At 40.6% G+C, this 25,213-nt stretch overlaps 1 protein-coding gene across 2 annotated transcripts in view; it reads left to right on the top strand.

Moving 5' to 3' along the window:
• The window catches only part of pax5 (paired box 5), a 164,539-nt gene that overhangs the window by 26,323 nt on the left and 113,003 nt on the right, over nucleotides 1-25,213 (top strand). For both annotated transcript variants that reach the window (XM_061906952.1, XM_061906942.1), the window contains exons 3-4: nucleotides 11,439-11,636; nucleotides 13,727-13,791. In XM_061906952.1, the coding sequence (XP_061762936.1) occupies nucleotides 11,439-11,636; nucleotides 13,727-13,791 (263 nt within the window). The remainder of the gene's footprint in view (nucleotides 1-11,438; nucleotides 11,637-13,726; nucleotides 13,792-25,213) is intronic.

Here is a 25,213-nt window from a genome sequence, read left to right as displayed (position 1 = left end):
GTTCTTCGGACCACCACACACCCCCACGATAGCCCGGATCAGGGGTACAACACTGTTTTATTTCCACAAAATAGTGCAAGGCTTTGGCTTTTCAGCAAAATATTTTTTCTGAGTCTATGTGTCTCTTTCTCTCTCTCTGGCTCCCACTCCAACTCCAACATCGTGTCTCGTACCGGCTTCTGCTAATGAAGGCGACAGGTGATTATATAACAAGGTCCACCTGGGCCATCTACTCACCTGTCGTTTTCTTCGAGGCCGGTTTTTGTGCACCGCGTTCCGCGGCATGCCTGCAGGCCATGCCCCCTCCACACATACATATATGTGTATATTCTGTATATAAATGTGTATATATATATATATATATATATATATATATATATATATATATATATATATATATATATATATATATATATATATATATATATATATATATATATATATGTATATATATATATATATGTATACACACATATATTCATATAAAATATGTTTTCAGTTATTTCACCTTTTTTCGTAAAGTACATAACTCCACATGTGTTCATTCATAGTTTTGATGTCTTCAGTGACAATCTACAATGTAAATCAGACCTGGGCAAATTAAGGCGCGGGGGCCACATGCGGTCCGTTGAGCTTTTCAATCTGGCCCGCCGGACATTCCCAAATTTTTTTCTTTAGATCTTTAAGATGGAAAGTGTAGCTGCCATTATGATGTGCAGTGATGTTTTTTAATGACCGTAAGTCTTCAACTATACAACATATTTTAATGGTTGGAGTCTGCGCTTTTGCATGATATTTTAGTGACTAGTGTTGTCCTGATACCAATATTATTTTGATACTTTGCGATACTTTTCTAAATGAAGGGGACCAGAAAAAATTGCATTATTGGGGTTTTTAAGAAAAAAAATCTTAGGGTGTGGTGGACCGGTACTTTTTAGAGGCGGTATGGTACCGTGGTAGTATCGCAGTACTATACTAATACCCGTATACCGTACAACCCTACTAGTTACTATGGTAATCTACGTCACAGCAGGTCAGACGAGGCACCAAGCAGTGTGGGTGGGGAGCGTTTCCACAGAGTGTTTCCAGAGCGGCCAGCCTCAAAGGTGGGTGTCAGGGACAAATGTGGACGAAGATTTTTACAAGAACGTTCTAAAGCTTAGTGATATATCAGATATCGTATTTCCTTGAAATGCCGCAGGCCATATAGTATGCGCCTGCCTTGAATTACTGCCGGGTCAAACTCACTTCCCAAAATAATTAGCGCATGCTTAGTATTACTGCCTGGTCAAATTCGTGACATCACAAGTGACACTTCCCCTGTCATCCTTTTCAAAATGGCGGAGGCTGATTTCAATACCAATTAATTTGAAATCGCATAAAGGGAAGACGATTAAGAGCTATTCAGTAGGATTTAAGGTCCAAGCTTACATCACACTCAAATTTTTTCTACATACATTTGGTAAGTGCCGGAGTGGAAAGAGGTTTTAAAATAATTAGCGCATGCTTACTTTTACCGCATGCCTTTGGTAAGCGCAGAAGTGAGAAGAGGTTTTAAATTAATTAGCGCCCCGGCGGCAATTCAAGGAAATACGGTATATCAGATTGTTGATGTTTTTTTTTTTTTACCCTTCACATTCATATTTTGCTGTGTTTGTTGCATTTTTGTTGCATTTGGCTTGATTTTAAACCATGTCGATTGAGAGAGAGTGTGACGTTCATATGTTCTCAATATTCAGGGTTTTATCCTTCATAGAAATAAATAAAATTCCATTCCATTTTTTTAAGGCGGTCTGTCATAATATTTTTAGCATTCAATCAGACATTATTGTGAGGTTTTGTATTGGTTTTCCTAAAAGTAGATATACCGGCCCCCAGACACATTTTTTTCTGTAAAATAATTGCCCAGGCCTGATCTAAATAGTCATGAAAATAAAGAAAACACATTGAAATGAGGTGTGTTCAAACTTTTGGCCTGTACTATAGGTCAAACATCAGCAAGATTCACATTTCTACGAGCTGGCACAATCCACTTTAGTTCCCCACATCTCACGGTCGTCTTTCTTTCCTTTTATATACCGACTCACGTTTCTCCTTTTCACCTTCCTGACCACCCCTCCTCTTTACCTTTACGCTGCCAAGTTCCAAAAAAGGAAATCCCGGCCAGGAGAAGAAAAGGACACGAAAGGGAAAAAGATTCATCACTTTTTTTTTTTTGGGTGGTTGGAATTAGCATCAAAATGAAAGTGGTAGTATATTTCAGCACCCACAAAAATATATAGGAGTCGAAGTAAGAAGTAAAAAAAGAAGAATTAGAGACCATTTGTGGGGAAGGATTAGCGACAGCGACCCTCAGCTATGTGGAAAAAAAAATGTGTCGCTCATTGTTCTCTCTTTTGCTTTTTTCTCTCTCTTCTTCTTCTCTGATTCTCCCTCAAACCCTCTCTCCCCCCTGTCCTGGACCTTGAACTCAGTGGAGCGTTACCACAAGAGGGGGGCATAGAGGGGGATACAGGGATGCAGGGAAGGAGGGAGCCTCGTTTTATCCTCTCCTCGCTGTCTGTCCGCTGCCGGCAGAACAAAAACACTAACTCTACCTCCTCGTTTGTGTGTTTTCTTGTATTTCTACCCTTTTTGAGCCATCAAGAAGGAAAAGTAGCTTCCATATGAGGAGGTGTGAACCAGTGATGCCATAAATCATGGTCCCAACAACATAGCATCTAATAGAGAATGTCTCATTTGCACACCTGGTGGTGAAATCTATCAAAAAGGAGGGATTTTTTTCCTCTGGTTAACATATGTAATAACAAGTGTGTGTAAAAATCTGAAGTCCTCCCCCTTTGGCCAACATATGTAACATCAAGTGTGTGTAGGAAATTGAAATGCACCCCTTTGATAAAAATTAATAATAAACAATATGTATATAGAGGTATACTGTAATAACTTGAAGTAAATAATGAAGGTTAAAAACCAATTACAATAAAACAAACAAAGAAAACCCGAACCTTTTCTCACAAAGTGTCGGTTTTAAAAGTGCTCCCCCTATGGTCAACTTATGAAATAACAAGTGTGTGTAGGAAATTGACTTGAAGTAATTATTGAAGATTAAAAACCAATTACAAAAAAAAAAAAAAAAGAACTACCTTTTTCTCACAATGCGTCGGTTTTAAAAGTGCTCCCCCTCTATGGTCAACATATGAAATAACAAGTGTGTGTAAAAATTTGAAGTGCTCACCCTTTGGCCAACATATGTAACAACAAATATGTGAAGGAAAAAAATTGCGCCCCCTTTGGTCAAAATGAATGAAAAAAAAAATGTATATAGAGACATGCTGTAATAACTTTAAGTAAATAATGAGGATTAAAAAACAATTACAAAAAAAGCCAAAAAAACAACAACTTTTTCTCAGAATGTGTCGGTTTTAAAAGTTTGTGTAAAAATTTGAAGTGCTCCTCCCTATGGCCAACATATCAAATAACAAGTATGTGCAGGAAATTGAAATGCGCCCCCTTTGGTCAGAATTAGTTTAAAAAAATAAACAAATATGTATTTAGAGATATACTGTAATAACTTCAAGTAAATAATGAAGGTAAAAAACAATTACAACAAAGAAAACAAAATAACCCCAAACCTTTTCTCACAATGTGTCGGTTTTAAAAGTGCACCCCCTATAGTCAACTTATGGAATAACAAGTGTGTGTAAACATTTGAAGTGCTTTCCCCTCTGGCCAACATATGTAACAACACGTGTGTGTAGGAAATTGAAATGCACCCCCTTTGGTCAAAATGAATTACAATATATATATATATATATATATATATATATATGCAAAGGATTCTGGGTATTTGTTGTGTTGCGTTTATGTTGTGTTACTGTGAGGATGTTCTCCCGAAAAGTGTTTGTCATCACAGTGTGGTGCATATTAGTAAGAGTGTTAAAATTGTTTATATCACAACCATCAGTGCAGTCTGTGTCACCCAGTATGCATTTCAATGTTGTACGTGTGATTGCGGAAGCTGGATACATCATGTTGCCGGAATAATAATCGGTTTGTTCATGTTGATGAAGGCGTCAAAGGCAGTGGCTTCACAGCACACCCTTATTCGTGTCATCAGGATGAACACCATTGAATAATCGCGAGAACCTAAGCGGCTCCCATTGTCTTCTTTACTCTGTGAAACGGATTGAAATAGCTCTTTGAGTGGTAAAGGTGGTCGATCTCTGATGTATTTCAACGGGCGGCTTGCGGGCGGATGCGGTTCTGATAAAATGTTGGTTCGGGTGTACGGCGGGTGGATGATGACTTTAGTGATGCGGTTGCGGATGATATAATTGCCTATCCGCGCATGTGTAATATATATATATATATATATATATATATACATATATACGTGTGTATATATATATGTATACACACGTATATATGTATGTATGTATGTGTATATATATATATATATATATATACACACGTATATATGTATATATATATATATATATATATATATATATATATATATATATATATTACACATGCGCGGATAGGCAATTATATCATCCGCAATATATATATATATACATATATATATATATATATATATATATATATATATATATATATATATATATATATATATATATATATATATATAGGCAGAGGGGTTAGTGCGTCTGCCTCACAATACGAAGTTCCTACAGTCCCGGGTTCAAATCCAGGCTCGGGATCTTTCTGTGTGGAGTTTGCATGTTCTCCCCGTGAATGCGTGGGTTTCCTCCGGGTACTCCGGCTTCCTCCCATATCCAAAGACATGCACCTGGGGATAGGCTAATTGGCAACACTAAATTGGCCCTAGTGTGTGAATGTGAGTGTGAATGTTGTCTGTCTATCTGTGTTGGCCCTGCGATGAGGTGGCGACTTGTCCAGGGTGTACCCTGCCTTCCGCCCGATTGTAGCTGAGATAGGCGTCAGCGCCCAACGCGACCCCGAAAGGGAATAAGCGGTAGAAAATGGATGGATATTATTTATATATGTACTATCTATCTATCTATCTATCTATGTATATATATATAGGTATATATATATGTATATATATATGTACTATCTATCTATCTATGTATATATATAGGTATATATATAGTTTATATATATATATGTATATATATATAAATAATGTATATATATATATATATATAGCTATGGAAAACGACTTCCGGACGGCTTCGAAGCGATTCTGGACCACCGTCCGCCGCCTCAGGAAGGGGAAGCAGTGCACTATCAACACCGTGTATGGTGCGGATGGTGTTCTGCTGACCTCGACTGCGGATGTTGTGGATAGGTGGAAGGAATACTTCGAAGACCTCCTCAATCCCACCAACACGTCTTCCTATGAGGAAGCAGTGCCTGGGGAATCTGTGGTGGACTCTCCTATTTCTGGGGCTGAGGTCGCTGAGGTAGTTAAAAAGCTCCTCGGTGGCAAGGCCCCAGGGGTGGACGAGATCCGCCCGGAGTTCCTTAAGGCTCTGGATGCTGTGGGGCTGTCTTGGTTGACAAGACTTTGCAGCATCGCGTGGACATCGGGGGCGGTACCTCTGGATTGGCAGACCGGGGTGGTGGTTCCTCTCTTCAAAAAGGGGGACCGGAGGGTGTGTTCCAACTATCGTGGGATCACACTCCTCACCCTTCCCGGTAAGGTTTATTCAGGTGTACTGGAGAGGAGGCTACGTCGGATAGTCGAACCTCGGATTCAGGAGGAACAGTGTGGTTTTCGTCCTGGTCGTGGAACTGTGGACCAGCTCTATACTCTCGGCAGGGTTCTTGAGGGTGCATGGGAGTTTGCCCAACCAGTCTACATGTGCTTTGTGGACTTGGAGAAGGCATTCGACCGTGTCCCTCGGGAAGTCCTGTGGGGAGTGCTCAGAGAGTATGGGGTATCAGACTGTCTTATTGTGGCGGTCCGTTCCCTGTACGATCAGTGCCAGAGCTTGGTCCGCATTGCCGGCAGTAAGTCGAACACATTTCCAGTGAGGGTTGGACTCCGCCAAGGCTGTCCTTTGTCACCGATTCTGTTCATAACTTTTATGGACAGAATTTCTAGGCGCAGTCAAGGCGTTGAGGGGTTCCGGTTTGGTAACCGCAGGATTAGGTCTCTGCTTTTTGCAGATGATGTGGTCCTGATGGCTTCATCTGACCGGGGTCTTCAGCTCTCGCTGGATCGGTTCGCAGCCGAGTGTGAAGCGACCGGAATGAGAATCAGCACCTCCTAGTCCGAGTCCATGGTTCTCGCCCGGAAAAGGGTGGAGTGCCATCTCCGGGTTGGGGAGGAGACCCTGCCCCAAGTGGAGGAGTTCAAGTACCTAGGAGTCTTGTTCACGAGTGAGGGAAGAGTGGATCGTGAGATCAACAGGCGGATCGGTGCGGCGTCTTCAGTAATGCGGACGTTGTACCGGTCCGTTGTGGTGAAGAAGGAGCTGAGCCGGAAGGCAAAGCTCTCAATTTACCGGTCGATCTACGTTCCCATCCTCACCTATGGTCATGAGCTTTGGGTCATGACCGAAAGGATAAGATCACGGGTACAAGCGGCCGAAATGAGTTTCCTCCGCCGTGTGGCGGGGCTCTCCCTTAGAGATAGGGTGAGAAGCTCTGCCATCCGGGAGGAACTCAAAGTAAAGCCGCTGCTCCTTCACATCGAGAGGAGCCAGATGAGGTGGTTCGGGCATCTGGTCAGGATGCCACCCGAACGCCTCCCTAGGGAGGTGTTTAGGGCACGTCCAACCGGTAGGAGGCCACGGGGAAGACCCAGGACACGTTGGGAAGACTATGTCTCCCGGCTGGCCTGGGAACGCCTCGGGATCCCCCGGGAAGAGCTAGACGAAGTGGCTGGGGAGAGGGAAGTCTGGGTTTCCCTGCTTAGGCTGTTGCCCCCGCGACCCGACCTCGGATAAGCGGAAGATGATGGATGGATGGATATATATATATAAAAACTTATTGTAATGACTTGAAGAAATTAATGAAGATTAAAAACCAATTACAAAAAACCCCCAAAAAAGAACTACCTTTTTCTCACAATGCGTCGGTTTTAAAAGTGCTCCCCCTCTAAGGTCAACATATGAAATAACAAGTGTGTGTAAAAATTTGAAGTGCTCCACTTTTGGCCAACTTATGTAACAACAAGTGTGTGTAGGAAATTGGTCGAAATTGATAAAAAAAAATGTATATAGAGACATGCTGTAATAACTTGATGTAAATAATGAAGATTAAAAAACAATTACAAGCCAAATAAAAAAAAAAGAGCAAACTCTTTCTCACAATGTGTCGGTTTTAAAAGTGCTCCCCCTATGGTCAACATATGAAATAAAAAGTGCGTGTAAGACACTGAAGTGTTTCCCCCTCTGGCCAACATATGTAACAACAAGTGTGTGTAGGAAATTGAAATGCGCCCCCTTTGGTCAAAATAAATAAATAAATAAATAAATAGATATGTATATAGAGACATACTGTAATAACTTGAAATAGTTAATGAAGATTAAAAACTAATTACAAAAAAAACAAAAAACTAGCTTTTTCTCACAATGTAAAAGTGCTCCCCTCTGGTCAACATATGAAATAACGTGTGTGTAGGAAATTTTAAGTGCTCCCCCTCTGGTCAACATATGAAATAACAAGTGTGTGTAAGAAATTGAAATATGTCCCCTTTAGCCAAAATTTTTAAAATAAAAATGTATATAGAGACATACTGTAATAACTTCAAGTGATTAATGAAGATTACAAACCAATTACAAACAAAAGATAAAAAAAAAAAAAAAGTAGTAAAAAAAAAATTGGCCACAATCTCTTATATTTTTTATGTTTCTGTAATATTGCAATATTTTCTCATTAAATTAATACTTTTTTTTGGTGTAAAAATATTGCTTTCTAATGCAAAATGGTGACAATTGCCATACAAAACTCAGACCTTTATCACAATATTGCCGATTTTTTTGTTGTTCTTGTAAAACGGTGACATTTTTTTGAGTAAAAGAATGACTTTTGTCATCATTTTGCCAAGCAAAAATTCAGATAATTATTATAACTTTGCCACCATTTTTCAAGTTTTCTTATAAAATTGTGAATTTTGTCGAGTGAAATTAGGACTCTTTTCGTAAAATTGCCAACAACTTTAAGCTTTTCTTGTAAAATTGCAACTGTTATTGAGAACAATTCCAACTTTTATCATGACATTGCACAAATGTTAGGTTTCTCTTGTAAAATTTTGACTCGCGTTGAGTAAAATGACGATTTTTACTATAATACTGCCAAAATTCAAATTTTTTCTTGTGAAATTCCAACTCATTTTTCACAACAAGCTTTTTTCTATTTGCATAGTATGTATATATTATTAATGTTGTCAATACTAATCTTTATATATATAGAAAGGGTGGTCCTAAAGAGAGGGGCATTGTTTGGAGGTCTCAAGAATGTAAGGAATACAAGTGTGTGTGCATGTGTTTGAGTGTGTGTGTTTTTGTATTTCCACCCTTCTTGAGACTTCAACAAGGAAAAGTAGCTTCCATATGAGGAGGTGTGAACAAGTGATGACATAAATCATGGTCCCAATACAGAAAACCATTGCATCTAATAGAGAATATTACAGAAGGTGATGCCAAAAAAAAGAGGGATTTTTCTAATTGACTTAGTGTCACTTTTAAAAGTGCTCCCCCTCTGGTCAACATATGAGTGTGTGTAAACATTTGAAGTGCCCCCCTTCTGGTGGTCCTAAAGAAGGAGGCATTTTTCTTAGGTCTCAAGAAGGTAAGAAATACACGTGTGTGTGTGTGCATGTTGTCTCATTGGTGCAAAGATATAAATAATGGCAGATGATTCACCTGTGAATAATTTAAATTGTTTCCCACTTGAAAATAGATTGTTTTTATTTCATTTAGCTGTGTTAAAGTCCAGCTGTGAGGAGTGAAAATGGGCTACACACACACGCACACACACACACACACACACACACACACACACACACACACACACACACACACACACACACACACACACACACACACACACACACACACACACACACACACACACACACACACACACACACACACACAAGCACACACACACACTACGCAGGGGAAAAAACACATTTAAAGAAACAAACATCACGGAAGGGATTACTCTACCGTGCTGTGTGTGTGTGTGTGTGTGTGTGTGTGTGTGTTTGTGTGCGTGCGTGTGTGTGCGCGCAGCAGGTTTAAGACTGACTGACAGCTTGCATCCACACACTGCATCCCCCCTTTTTCTGCAAGCTGAGTAGCGCATTGCTGTCCTCCACCCCCCACCACCCCCTTAGTCCACCTGCCCCTTCTGCATGCAAATACATTCATGAAATAGCCATGCTGGGAAGAGCAGTACCGGATCTCGGCCGTGCTCGTCTGTCAGTAGTCGCGTTTCCATTGCAGTTTCCCGGAAAATAAAAGCAGTATTTCTAAAATTTGCATAATGTCCATTTGTGACTTGTACCGTATTTTTCAGAGTATAAGGCGCACTTAAAATCCTTCCAATTCCTCAAAAACCGACGGTGCGCCTTATAAACCAGTGCGGCGTAATTCTGGTTGTGCTTACCGACCTCAAACCTATTTCATTTGATACATGGTGTATTAAGTGTGACCAGTAGATGGCAGTCACACATAAGAGATACGTGTATGCTGCAATTTGACGGCAGTAAACAACACCCAAACTTATGTTCCATTGAGGAAATAGAACATTACACACATGGCGCTGCGTTTCCATTGCCGTTTCCCGCAAAAAAAAGACGTAATTCTAAAATTTGGATAAAGTACATTTGCGACTTGTACCGTATTTTACGGACTATAAGCACACTTAAAATCCTTCCATTTTTTCAAAAACCGACAGTGTGCCTTATAACCCGGTGCTGCGTAATTCTGGTTGTGCTTACCGACCTCGAAGCTATTTTAGTTGGTACATGGTGTTATAATAAGTGTGACCAGGAGATGGCAGTCACACATAAGAGATACGTGTTGACTGCAAAATGACGCCAGTAAGCAACACCAAAACTTTAAATGTTCCATTTGAGAATATAGAACATTACACACATGGCGCCCCATTTCCATTGCAGTTTTCCGCGAAAAAAAATGCAGTATTTCTAAAATTTGGATAAAGTCCGTTTGCGACTTGTACCAAATTTTTGGATTATAAGGCACACTTAAAATCCTTCTATTTTCTCAAAAACCAACAATCCGCCTTATAAGCCGGTGCGGCATAATTCTGGTTGTGCACACCGACCTCGAAGCAATTTTATTTGGTCCATGGTGTAAGTGTGACCAGTAGATGGCAGTCACACATAAGAGATACGTGTAGACTGCAATATGACGCCAGTAAGCAACACCAAAACTTTAAATGTTCCATTTCAGAATATAGAACATTACACACATGGCGTCCCGTTTCCATTGCAGTTTTCCGCAAAAAAATGCAGTATTTTAAAAATTTGCATGAAGTCCATTTGCGACTTGTACCGTATTTTTCTGACTATAAGGCGCACTTAAAATCCTTTCTTTTTCTTAAAAAACGATAGTGCGCCTCATTACCCGGTGCGGCGTAATTATTGTTGTGCTTACCGACCTTGAGGTTATTTTATTTGGTACATGGTGTAATAAGTGTGACCTGTAGATGGCAGTCATACATAAGAGATACGTGTACAGTGCAATATGACGCATGGAAACACCAAAACTTTAAATAGTCCATTGATAATATTATACTATCATTTCAAACACACTTCTCAGGTACACACCTCAGAGTAATGTATTTTGGTACTTTTGACGCACATTGCAGTTAGCATTTTAGCATGCTGACATTAGCGTGCTCGCTTTTTTTCCCCGCTAATTCTTTAGATATGCACCTCAGTAATATTCTGGTGCACGTTAATGTTTGCATGCTATCATTTCAAACACATTTCTTAGGTACACACCTCAGAGTAATGTATTTTGGTACTTGACGCACAAAACAGTTAGCATTTTAGCATGCTGACATTAGAATGTTAGCTTTTTCACACCAATTTAGCAGGTATACAAATCAGTGTCACGTTATTTTTGTATTCTACTAATGTTAACCCTAAGAATGCAATTTTTTGCATGTTAGCATTGTACTTTTAGCATGCTAGCTCTTTTTAGATCATGTTATATGTTACTTGACGCTGACTGGCCAGGGTGCTAAATGTTAGTATTTCAGTTCGGCTTTGGACTTTCAGCATTCATTTCTACAGAAGTTGCATCTTTAAAAAAAAAAAAAAATCTAGATATTGTACTTGTTTTTGAAGGTGAAAACTACCAAAATGGCCCCCACAGCCTTTAAATAGGCATTCAGTGGCCCCTTAGTGGAAAACGTTTGGGCACCTCTGCTATAGACCAACATGAGTATCTTGTCTGCATCGCCAGGTACTATGAAACAGGCAGTATCCGCCCCGGCGTCATCGGGGGATCCAAACCAAAGGTTGCTACACCCAAAGTAGTCGACAAGATTGCTGACTACAAACGTCAAAACCCCACCATGTTTGCCTGGGAGATCCGGGACCGGCTCCTGGCCGAGAGAGTTTGCGACAACGACAGCGTGCCCAGCGTCAGCTCCATCAACAGGTACTAATCGTCTAATACAGTACCATTTTTGAGGAATTACTCAAGTGCGATTCCAAGATCCCGACACACAGGGTGCACATTGCATTGCCGTCAACCAACCAATGGTCATGTTGAGTTAAGTCTTTGCATCCACTCAAAGGATAAAAAAACGAAATGGTGAAATGCAAAGACTTAAGTCAACATGACCATCCGTTGGTTAACAGCAATGCGATGTGCACCCTGAAATCCATTGTAAAAATGTGTGGTTCTACATTTGTTGTTTGTAGTATTTTATTTTATGCTTAATGTGAGATCTGAGCTGAGGATGTTGTTGTGGCTCTTGCAGCCCTTTGAGACATTCGTGATATAGGGCTATATAATTAAACTGATTGATTGATTGATTGATTAAATCCACCATGTTCACATTGGTTATGTTTGTCGGGATCTTACCTTTAATTCGGCTATCATATTGTTATTGTATGTATATATGTATATATAACAGTATGCTAGCCGAATTAAAGGTAAGATCCCGACAAACATAACCAATATGAACATGGAAGGGATCTTACCTTTAATTCGGTTAGCATACTGTTATATATACGTATACATATATACAAACCCCGTTTCCATATGAGTTGGGAAATTGTGTTAGATGTAAATATAAACGGAATACAATGATTTGCAAATCATTTTCAACCCATATTCAGTTGAATGCACTACAAAGAAAAGATATTTGATGTTCAAACTCATAAACTTTTTTTTTTTTTGCAAATAATAATTAACTTAGAATTTCATGGCTGCAACACGTGCCTAAGTAGTTGGGAAAGGGCATGTTCACCACTGTGTTACATCAACTTTTCTTTTAACAACACTCAATAAACGTTTGGGAACTGAGGAAACTAATTGTTGAAGCTTTGAAAGTGGAATTCTTTCCCATTCTTGTTTTATGTAGAGCTTCAGTCATTCAACAGTCCGGGGTCTCCGCTGTCGTATTTTACGCTTCATAATGCGCCACACATTTTCGATGGGAGACAGGTCTGGACTGCAGGCGGGCCAGGAAAGTACCTGCACTCTTTTACTATGAAGCCACTCTGTTGTAAAACGTGGCTTGGCATTGTTTTGCTGAAATAAGCAAATGATAACGTTGTTTGGATAACTACATATGTTGCTCCAAAACCTGTATGGACCATTCAGCATTAATGGTGCCTTCACAGATGTGTAAGTTACTCATGCCTTGGGCACTAATACACCCCCATACCATCACACATGCTGGCTTTTGAACTTTGTGCCTATAACAATCCGGATGGTTATTTTCCTCTTTGTTCTGGAGGACACTACGTCCACAAATTTCAAAATATAATTTGAAATGTGGACTCGTCAGACCACGGAACACTTTTCCACTTTGCATCAGTCCATCTTAGATGAGCTCGGGCCCAGCGAAACCGGCAGCGTTCCTGGGTGTTGTTGATGAATGGGTTTTGCTTTGCATAGCAGAGTTTTAACTAGCACTTACAGATGTAGTGACCAAATGTAGTTAATGACAGTGGTTTTATGAGGTGTTACTTAACCCATGTGTGATATTCTTTACACACGGATGTCGGTTTTTGATGCAGTACCGCCTGAGGGATCGACCCTGGTCGTTTTTGTTTGCATGATGTACAGCAAGCATGTGTCTGAGCGGCCCTTAGTCTCCACATGGATGAAGTGGCGGCGGCCCATAGGTCAGTGCCAAGGCTCTCGCCCCTGAGCACAGAGGCGGGGGAAGTACGGGAGCGGAGAAGTGAGCAAAAGAGGAAAAGAAAAGGGAGGGAAGGTAGACACAAAAGGAAGGGAGGGAAGGGAAGAGAAGACGGGGACAGGATAAGGGAGGAGGTTAGGGAGGGAAGGGAAAGAAAGAGGAAGAAGGCGCTTGCATGGGCAGCCAAGCAGGAAGTGTGAGGCCCCTGAGCCATGTCAGCCAAGTACACACTTACACACACTTACACACTTACACACACGGCTCCCACGATGGTTATGTTCTCACGTCCCCTGTGAACCCCCCACCCCCCTTTTCCACACTCGCATAAATGACCAATTCTCCGACACTAACGTCTGCTCTCGTCCTCCGGCAGGATCATCCGGACCAAGGTTCAGCAGCCGCCGGGCCAAACGGGCTCAATGACAGCTCACAATTTAGGTAGGTGGCTGACTCTGCACCCCGTCTCAGCACATTTTACATCACACCTGGGCAAAGTAAGGCCCGGGGGCCACATGCGGCCCATTAAGCTTTTCAATCTTAATGAATATTTGCAAAAAAAAAATGTTTTTCAGTTTGAACATCAAATATGTTGTCTTTGTAGCACATTCAACTGAATATGGGTTGAAAATTATTTGCAAATCATTGTATTCCATTTATATTTACATCTAACACAATTTCCCAACTCATATGGAAACATGGTTTGTACACTATAATAACATACAATAAATATACACTAAAACCACATTAGTATATATACACTATAACCACATATAAATATATATACACTATAACCACAAAAGTATATATACACTATAACCACATATAAATATATATAGAATAGAAAGTACTTTATTGATCCCTGGGGGAAATTCAGCCCCACAGTTCGCTCACAATAGATAATGATAATAATAAATAATATATAACATATATTATACATATAATGTATAATATATGAATAGTATAAATATATTCTACATATATTCTACATTTAAGTGCAGTCAAGAAGGAACATATACATTATACAGTCTGATGGCTGTCGGTATATATATGTACAATATAACCACATAGAAATATATATGTACACTATAAACACATATAAATACATACAAACACTATAACCACATATACATATATTTACACTGTAACCACATATATATATATATATATATATATATATATATATGTATATACACACACTATAACCAAATATAAATGTATATACACTATAACCACATATAAATATATATATACACTACAACCGCATATAAATATATATATATATATGTATATATATATATATATATATATATATATATATATATATATATATATATATATATATATATATATATATATATATATGCACTATAACCACATATAAATACATATGTACACTATAACCACATATAAACCTGTTCGATGCTTCAGAAGTTTGTTGGGGATCAATTTTGGTTCAGATCAGGTCGATGTTGAACTGAGCCATGATTTTATGGCAGTTTTAAAATTTAGTAGGGAAGTTGGAATTTTAAAGTGTGTTGGTAGTGCATTCTACTGTGAGTTGGTAAAATAGTAGAATGCATTTTTTCCCATTAGAGTCTTGAATTTGTGGGGGACGAGGTCGGAGGAACTGCCTCTGATGTAGTACCTGTGAGCAACACTTACTCTGGTGAAATAGCTGAACAGGTACTTGGGGACACTTTCTCTCAGTATTCTGAATACCAGGCACATTGCGATTTGGTGTACTTTTTCCTCAACTCTTAAGCCATCCCAATTTGAGAAAGTGGGCTTGAGTTAGGTGAGTCCTGTACAGGAGGTCGAGCAGGAGTCTGACCGGCTTGTTTTGGGAAGTTTGCGGTTTTGTTTTTAGTGGCTTGGGGATACCGGTGAACCATGAGGTGCAGGCGTCGTCAAAACGACACTGTATGAGGACACTGGAAAGGGTCTTAAGTGTACTCCTGCTGATAAACACAGAAATCCTGCCCAAAAATCTAGTTGTACTATTGATCATGGGGATTGCTTTTAATGCGAGAGTTTTGTCTTGTATACAACCTAGGTAAATTACCTTGTCTTTGCTGGTGATTATGGTATCACCTGCTTTAATCGTAAAGCCGGGGGATTTACTTAGGTTAGCCTGGACCCAAATATGATGGAATCTGTTTTACTCAGGTGTAGTGACAGTTTGTTATCGGAAAGCCAGAGACACATAATAGTTACTTCTTACTTGAAGCCTAGGGATGGCTATGCAGAATTAAACTAAAAGGTAAACAAAAACGGAATGTTGGACGACAGCAAAGACTTACTGTGGAGCAAAGACAATGTACACCCGAACATGACATGACAATGTACAATGTCCCCACAAAGAAGGATAAAAACAACTGAAATAGTCCTGATTGCTAAAACAAAGTACAGTAGATGTGACTCCAAAGGAAGACATGAAACTACTACAGGAACAAAACAGGGAAAGCCACCAAAATAGGAGCGCAAGAAACTAAATAAAAACTCAAGGTGCGGCCTGATGGGACCGGTGGTGACAATACACCTACTTTGAGACAAGAGCCATAGTGATGCATGCTTGGGTATGCTTTAAATTCATATCCAACAATTGCGGGAACAACTTTTTACTGTCTACTGAATTTCATTTTTTAATGATTTCTGCTAATGGCGTGTCTGCCGGGTTTTTCAAAGAAAGAAAATGTGCAAAATAAGGTTGAAAAACACTGCATTATAGAGTGGTAAACATCCACATTTGCAACAACATCATATGGTATTATGGACCCATGACTATTAATATTACAAACAATACTGAGGCATTCACACCAGGATGATGATTGCACCTTAAAGGGGCCGTCGGAGACATTCTTCCGATCAATTCTTCTGCCATCGTTACAAATGAAATGTTGGCTGGGATTTTGAAGGAAACATAAAAAGTCGATAAACAACTTTAATATGTTCACATACACTCCAATAAGTCCGGTCCTTTGGACGTGAATTAAAGGGATACTGCACCTTTTCCTGTTAATCATAACGAGAGACAAGAAGACAAAAGTTTTTTTGTTTGTTTTGTATTCTAACCCGTAAAAATCATCTAGTTATTGTTGGCGAGCAATGCAGATAATGGTAGGGATCAATTCTACGTCTAAAATGCATTCAAAAACCGTCAACAGTACTTTATTTACCTTCTGTAACATGCATAATCAATCAATCCATCAATGTTTATTTATAAAGCCCTAAATCCCGAGTGTCTCAAAAGGCTGCACCAGCCACAACAATATCCTCGGTTCAGAGCCCTCATAAGGGCAAGGAAAATTCACAACCCAGTGGGAGGACAATGAGAATGACTCTGAGAAACCTTGGAGAGGACCGCAAGTGTTGGTGACCACCCACCCTCTAAAGGAGACCGGATGCAATGGACGTCGAGTGGGTCTAGCATAATATTGCCAAAGTCCAATGTATAGTGGATCTAACATAAAAGTGAGAGTCCAGTCCATAGTGGATCCAACATATTAGTGAGAGTCCAGTCCATAGTGGATCTAACATAATAGTGAGAGTCCAGTCCATAGTGGATCTGACATAATAGTGTGGGAGTCAAGTCCATAGTGGATCTAGCATAATAGTGAGAGTCCAGTCCATCGTAAATCTAGCATAATAGTGTAGGAGTCCAGTCCATAGTGGATCTAACATATTAGCGTGGGAGTCCAGTCCATAGTGGATCTAACATAATAGTGACATAGGGGAATTAATGGGAATATATGGGAATGAATGGGAATGAATGGGAATATATGGGAATGAATGGGAATTAATTGAAATTCATGTGAATGAATGGGAATATATGGGAATTAATGGGAATGAATGGGAATATTTGGGAATATATGAGAATTAATGGGAATATATGGGAATTATTGGGAATGTATGGGAATGACTGGGACTATATGGGAATGAAAGGGAATATATGGGAATATATGGTAATGAATGGGAATGAATGGGAATATATGGGAATTAATGGGAATATATGGGAAATGATGGTGAATATATGGGAATTAATAGGAATATATGGGAATAAATGGGAATGAGTGGGAATATACGGGACTGAATGGGAATATATGCGAATTAATGGTGAATATATGGGAATATATGTGACGGAAGAATGCACTGCACATATGTTCGAGGAAGGCACACTGCAGGGTTTAACTTCTACTGAATTTGCATTAAATCAGGTTGTTTTAGCTAATAATCAAGCTGCAATATCTAGCATGTTGCATTCAATGTTTATTCCCATTGTTTTCCCATTAATTCCCATATATTCACTCCCATGGAAAGTTTCCAAATTTGAATATGCCGGGAATTTTGCAAGCCTAATCGTTACTATAGAATGAGGCAATATACAGTATGAATATAAGCGCCGCATAATAACTTATTTGATGACTATCTGAGTTGAAAATAAATATGAGAGCCCCCCAACCCCCCAGCAGGCGTCGGATTGTGTTTTGGTGCATGTCATATCTCCACAATCGCACATTGTCTATTAATCTAAATTAATTTGGTACGCACCGCCCCCTCCTCCACACTTTCTACGCTCACACGCTTTGGCAGATTATCCAGATAAACGGCTCCCACTCCCAGGCGGAAAATTGAACGTTTGGATTTGCAAAGTAAAAGCATTATGTTCGGATAAAAAAAAGAAAGAAAAGAAAACAGAGGTGAGAGAAAAAAGAGAAAAGGAAAATCAGATAATTGAAGTGCTAAATGAGGTGATGGGAAACGGAGGGATATGCATTCATTATCACTTCAGGAACAGACTGTATAAGCAGCCAGAGCTTCCGGTTTGCTTTGTGTCATTTATTTTTATTATTATTATTATTATCAACTTATTCTTCCGGTTAATATTATTAACTTCCCATGTTTGTTCTTGTCTTTTTGTGTTGTGGGGGTGGCGGAGGGTCTGCTGGGAGAGAGGATTAGGATGTCTGCCTCCACACCTTTTCTGTCCCTCGTGGGACACCGTACATGTCACTCAGCCCCTTGCCTGCTTATGCACAGGCCACAGATAGGGAGACCAGGCGTATGTGACGGCCTCGAAGGGAGCCAGATCTTAGGGAGACGATCAAAAAGTGTCTCGTTATTGTGTGTGTGTTCAAGCATTCACACATGGAAGATTCTACTCCAAAAAGTCATCAATTTACTTTTATTATTATTATTATTATTGTTGTGTGAGTGTCCAGGCATTTACACAATAAGATTGTACACCAAAAAGTAATGTATTTATTATTATTATTATTATTATTATTATTAATATTATTGTGTGAGTGTCCTAGCATTCACACAATAGGATTGTATACCAAAAAGTAATACATTTATTATTATTATTATAATTATTATTATTATTGTGTGGGTGTTCAAACATTCACAAATAAGGTTTTACCCCAAAAAGTCATATATTTATTACTATTAACATTATTCTGTGAATGTTCAAGCATTCACACATATAAGATTCTACATATAAGATTCTACTCCAAAAAGTCATCAATTTCCTTTTCTTTTTAAATTATTATTATTGTGTGAGTGTCCAAGCATGTACACAATAAGACTCCACACCAAAAAGTCATCTACAAACCCCGTTTCCATATGAGTTGGGAATTTGTGTTGGATGTAAATATAAACGGAATACAATGATTTGCAAATCATTTTCAACCCATATTCAATTGAATAGGGGTAAAATCAAATATCTACAAATACAAGATATTTGATGTTCAAACTCATAAACTTTATTTTTTTTTGCAAATAATAATTAATTTACAATTTCATGGCTGCAACACATGCCAAAGTAGTTGGGAAAGGGCATGTTCACCCCTGTGTTACATCACCTTTTCTTTTAACAACACTCAATAAACGTTTGGGAACTGAGGAAACTATTTGTTGAAGCTTTGAAAGTGGAATTCTTTCCCATTCTTGCAGCTTAAGTTGTTCAACAGTCCGGGGTCTTGTTGTCGTATTTTTCGCTTCATAATGCGCCACAATTTTTGATGGGAGACAGGTCTGGACTGCAGGTGGGCCAGGATAGTACCCACACTCTTTTACTATGAAGCCATGCTGTTGTAACACGTGGCTTGGCATTGTTTTGCTGAAATAAGCAGGGGCGTCCATGATAACGTTGCTTGGATGACAACATATGTTGCTTCAAAACCTGTATGGACCATTCAGCATTAATGGTGCTTTCACAGATGTGTAAGTTACCCATGCCTTGGGCACTAATACACCCCCATACCATCACAGATGCTGGCTTTTGAACTTTGCGCATAGAACGATCCGGATGGTTATGTTCCTCTTTCTTCCGGAGGACACCACGTCCACAGTTTACGAATATATTTTGAAATTTTGACTTGTCAGACCAGAGAACACTTTTCCACTTTGCATCAGTCCATCTTAGATGAGCTCGGGCCCATCAAAGCCGGCGGCGTACCTGTGTGTTGTTGATAAAGGGCTTTCGCTTTGCATAGCAGAGTTTTAACCCACACTTACAGATGTTGCGACCAACTGTAGTTACTGACAGTGGTTTTATGAAGTGTTCCTGAGCCCGTGTGGTGATATCCTTTACACACTGATGTCGGTTTTTGATGCAGTACCGCCTGAGGGATCAAAGATACGTAAGATAATCGCTTACGTGCAGTGATTTCTCTAGATTCTCTGAACCTTTGAATGATTTTACGGACCGTAGATGGTAAAATCCCTAAATTCCTTGCAATAGCTCGTTGAGAAATGTTCTAAAACTGTTCGACAATTTGCTTACAAATTGGGGACCCTTGCCCCATCCTTGTTTGTGAATTACTTAGCATTTCATGGAAGCTGCTTTTATACCCAATCATGGCACCCACCTGTTCCCAATTAGCCTGCACTCCTGTGGGATGTTCCAAATAAGTCTTTGATGTGCATTCCTCAAATGTATCAGAATTTATTGCCACCTTTCCCAACTTCTTAGTCACGTGTTGCTGGCATCAAATTCTAAAGTTAATGAATATCTGCAAAAAAAAAATGTTTATCAGTTTGAACATCAAATATGTTGTCTTTGTAGCATATTCAACTGAATATGGGTAGAAAATGATTTGCAAATCATTGTATTCTGTTTATAATTACATTGTATTCCGTTTATATTTTCATCTAACACAATTTCCCAACTCATATGGAAACAAGGTTTGTATTTATTATTATTAATATTCTTCTTCTTCTTCTTCTTATTATTATTATTATTATTGTGAATGTCCAAGCATTTACACATAAGCTTCTCCTCCAAAAAGTCATACTATTATTATTATTATTATTATTTTTATTTTATTATTATTGTTATTGTGTGAGTGCCCAAGCATTCACTCAATAAGATTATACTCCAAAAAGTCATATTTGTATCATTATTAATAATAATATAATTATTATTATTGTGTGAGTGTCCAAGCATTCACACATATAAGATTCTATTCCAAAAAGTCATATTTTTATTTGTATTATTATTATCATTATTATTGTTGTGTGTGTCCAGGTTTTATCACGTACAACATTCTACTCCAAAAAGTCATCTTTTAATTTTTATTATTATTATTGTGTGCGTGTCCAAGCATTCACACATATAAGATTCTACACCAACAAGTCATATTTGATTATTATCATTATTATGTGAGTCTCCAAGCATTCACACATCTAAGATTATACTCCAAAAAGTGATCTATGTATTATTATTAAAATGTATTATTATTATTATTATTATTGTGTGACTGTCCTAGCATTCACACAGTAGGATTGTATACCAAAAATTAATCATTTTATTATTATTATTATTATTATTATTATTATTATTATTATCATTATTTTTGTTGTGTGTGTCCAAACATTCACACATAACATTCTACTCCAAAAAGTCATCAATTTACTTTTATTATTATTGTTATTGTTGTGTGAGTGTCCAAGCATTTACACAATAATAATGTACACTAAAAAGTAATCAATATATTATTATTATAATAATGATAGACCTTTATGAAGAAGAAAACACATGGACCCAGATTTCCCTCGCCCGGACGCAGGCCACCGGGGCGATGGCGAGCGCCTGGTGGCCGGGCCTGTTCCCATGGGGCCCGGCCGGGCACAGCCCGAAGAGGCAACGTGGGTCACCCCTCCAATGGGCTCACCACCCATAGCAGGGGCCATAGAGGTCGGGTGCAATGTGAGCTGGGCGGTAGCCGAAGGCAGGGCACTTGGCGGTCCGATCCTCGGCTACAGAAGCTAGCTCTTGGGACGTGGAACGTCACCTCACTGGGGGGGAAAAAGCCTGAACTAGTGCGCGAAGTCGAGAGGTTCCGGCTGGATGTAGTCGGACTCACTTTGACGCACAGCAAGGGCTCTGGAACCACTTCTCTCGAGAGGGACTGGACCCTCTTCCACTCTGGCGTTGCCGGCAGTGACAGGCGACGGGCTTGGGTGGCAATTCTTGTTGCCCCCCGGCTCAAAGCCTGCACGTTGGAGTTTAACCCGGTGGACGAAAGGGTAGCCTCCCTCCGCCTTCGGGTGGGGGGACGGGTCCTGACTGTTGTTTGTGCTTACGCACCAAACAGCAGTTCAGAGTACCCACCCTTTTTGGGAGCACTCGAGGGAGTACTGGAAAGTGCTCCCCCAGGTGATTCCCTTGTCCTACTGGGGGACTTCAACGCTCATGTTGGCAACAACAGTTAAACCTGGAGAGGCGTGATTGGGAAGAATGGCCGCCCGGATCTGAACCCGAGTGGTGTTTTGTCATTGGACTTTTGTGCTCGTCACAGTTTGTCCATAACAAACACCATGTTCAAACATAAGGGTGTCTATATATGCAGTTGGCACCAGGACACCCTAGGCCGCAGTTCCATGATCGACTTTGTAGTTGTGTCATCGGATTTGCGGCCTTATGTTTTGGACACTCGGGTAAATAGAGGGGCAGAGCTTTCTACCGATCACCACCTGGTGGTGAGTTGGCTGCGATGGTGGGGGAGGATGCCGGACAGACCTGGGAGGCCCAAACGCATTGTGAGGGTCTGCTGGGAACGTCTGGCAGAGTCTCCTGTCAGAGAAAGTTTCAATTCCCACCTCCGGAAGAACTTTGAACATGTCACGAGGGAGGTGCTGGACATTGAGTCCGAGTGGACCATGTTACGCATCTCTATTGTCGAGGCGGCTGATCGGAGCTGTGGCCGCAAGGTAGTTGGTGCTTGACGGGGCGGCAATCCTAAAACCCCTTGGTGGACACCGGTGGTGAGGGATGCCGTCAAGCTGAAGAAGGAGTCCTATCGGGTCCTTTTGGCTCATAGGACTCCGGAGGCAGTGGAGAGGTACCGACAGGCCAAGCGGTGTGTTGCTTCAGCGGTCGCGGAGGCAAAAACTCGAACATGGGAGGAGTTCGGGGAAGCCATGGAAAACGACTTCCGGACGGCTTCGAAGCGATTCTGGACCACCGTCCGCCGCCTCAGGAAGGGGAAGCAGTGCACTATCAACACCGTGTATGGTGCGGATGGTGCTCTGCTGACCTCGACTGCGGATGTTGTGGATAGGTGGAAGGGATACTTCTAAGACCTCCTCAATCCCATCAACACGTCTTCCTATGAGGAAGCAGTGCCTGGGGAATCTGTGGTGGACTCTCCTATTTCTGGGGCTGAGGTAGTTAAAAAGCTCCTCGGTTGCAAGGCCCCAGGGGTGGATGAGGTCCGCCCAGAGTTCCTTAAGGCTCTGGATGCTGTGGGGCTGTCTTGGTTGACAAGACTCTGCAGCATCGCGTGGACATCGGGGGCGGTACATCTGGATTGGCAGACCGGGGTGGTGGTTCCTCTCTTTAAGAAGGGGGACCGGAGGGTGTGTTCGAACTATCGTGGGATCACACTCCTCAGCCTTCCCGGTAAGGTTTATTCAGGTGTACAGGAGGGGAGGCTACGCCGGATAGTCGAACCTCGGATTCAGGAGGAACAGTGTGGTTTTCGTCCTGGTCGTGGAACTGTGGACCAGCTCTATACTCTTGGCAGGGTTCTTGAGGGTGCATGGGAGTTTGCCCCAACCAGTCTACATGTGCTTCGTGGACTTGGAGAAGGCATTCGACCGTGTCCCTCGGGAAGTCCTGTGGGGAGTGCTCAGAGAGTATGGGGTATCGGACTGTCTTATTGTGGCGGTCCGCTCCCTGTACGATCAGTGCCAGAGCTTGGTCCGCATTGCCGGCAGTAAGTCGAACACATTTCCAGTGAGGGTTGGACTCCGCCAAGGCTGTCCTTTGTCACCGATTCTGTTCATAACTTTTATGGACAGAATTTCTAGGCGCAGTCAAGGCGTTGAGGGGTTCCGGTTTGGTGACCGCAGGATTAGGTCCCTGCTTTTTGCAGATGATGTGGTCCTGATGGCTTCATCTGGCCGGGATCTTCAGCTCTCACTGGATCGGTTCGCAGCCGAGTGTGAAGCGACCGGAATGAGAATCAGCACCTCCAAGTCCGAGTCCATGGTTCTCGCTCGGAAAAGGGTGGAATGCCATCTCCGGGTTGGGGGGGAGACCCTGCCCCAAGTGGAGGAGTTCAAGGAACTAGGAGTCTTGTTCACGAGTGGGGGAAGAGTGGATCGTGAGATCGACAGGCGGATCGGTGCGGCGTCTTCAGTAACGCGGACGTTGTACCGATCCGTTGTGGTGAAGAAGGAGCTGAGCCGGAAGGCAAAGCTCTCAATTCACCGGTCGATCTACGTTCCCATCCTCACCTATGGTCATGAGCTTTGGGTCATGACCGAAAGGATGAGATCACGGGTACAAGCGGCCGAAATGAGTTTCCTCCGCCGTCTGGCGGGGCTCTCCCTTAGAGATAGGGTGAGAAGCTCTGCCATCCGGGAGGATCTCAAAGTAAAGCCGCTGCTCCTTCACATCGAGAGGAGCCAGATGACTTGGTTCGGGCATCTGGTCAGGATGCCACCCAAACGCCTCCCTAGGGAGGTGTTTAGGGCACGTCCAACCGGTAGGAGGCCACGGGGAAGACCCAGGACACGTTGGGAAGACTATGTCTCCCGGCTGGCCTGGGAAAGCCTCTGGATCCCCCGGGAAGAGCTAGACGAAGTGGCTGGGGAGAGGGAAGTCTGGGTTTCCCTGCTTAGGCTGTTGCCTCCGCGACCCGACCTCGGATAAGCGGAAGAAGATGGATGGATGGTTGGATGGAAGTCATATATTTATTATTATTTTTATTATTGTTGTGTAAGTATCCAAGCATTTACACAAGATTGTACACCAAAAAGTAATCTATTTATTATTATTATTATTATTAATATTATTATTTTTATTATCATTATTATTATTATCATTATTATTATTATTATTATCATTGTGTGAGTGTCCTAGCATTCAAACATTAGGATTGTACACTAAAAAGTAATCTATGTATTATTATTATTATTATTATTATTATTATTGTGTGAGTGTCCAAGCATTCACTTATAAGATTTTACCCTAAAGTCATATATTTATTATTATTAATATTGTTGTGTTAAGGTTCAACCATTCAAGATTCTACTCCAAAAATTCATCAATTTACTTTTTTATTATTATTATTGTGTGAGTGTCCAAGCATTTACACAATAAGATTCTACACCAAAAAGTTATTTATTATTATTAGTATTATTATAATTATTATTATCATTATTATCATTGTTGTGTGAGTGTCCAAGCATTTACACAATAAGATTCTACACCAAAAAGTAATCAATTTATTATTTATATTATTATTATTGTGTGAGTGTCCTAGCATTCACACAATAGGATTGAACAGCAAAAAGTAATCTATTTATTATTATTATTATGTGAGTGTCCATGCATTCACACATAAGATTT

This window comes from Nerophis ophidion, linkage group LG01, assembly GCF_033978795.1.
Source record: "Nerophis ophidion isolate RoL-2023_Sa linkage group LG01, RoL_Noph_v1.0, whole genome shotgun sequence".
NCBI lineage: Eukaryota > Metazoa > Chordata > Actinopteri > Syngnathiformes > Syngnathidae > Nerophis > Nerophis ophidion.
Note: the sequence above shows the minus strand (reverse complement) of the source record. Positions and strands in the feature narration are given on the sequence as shown.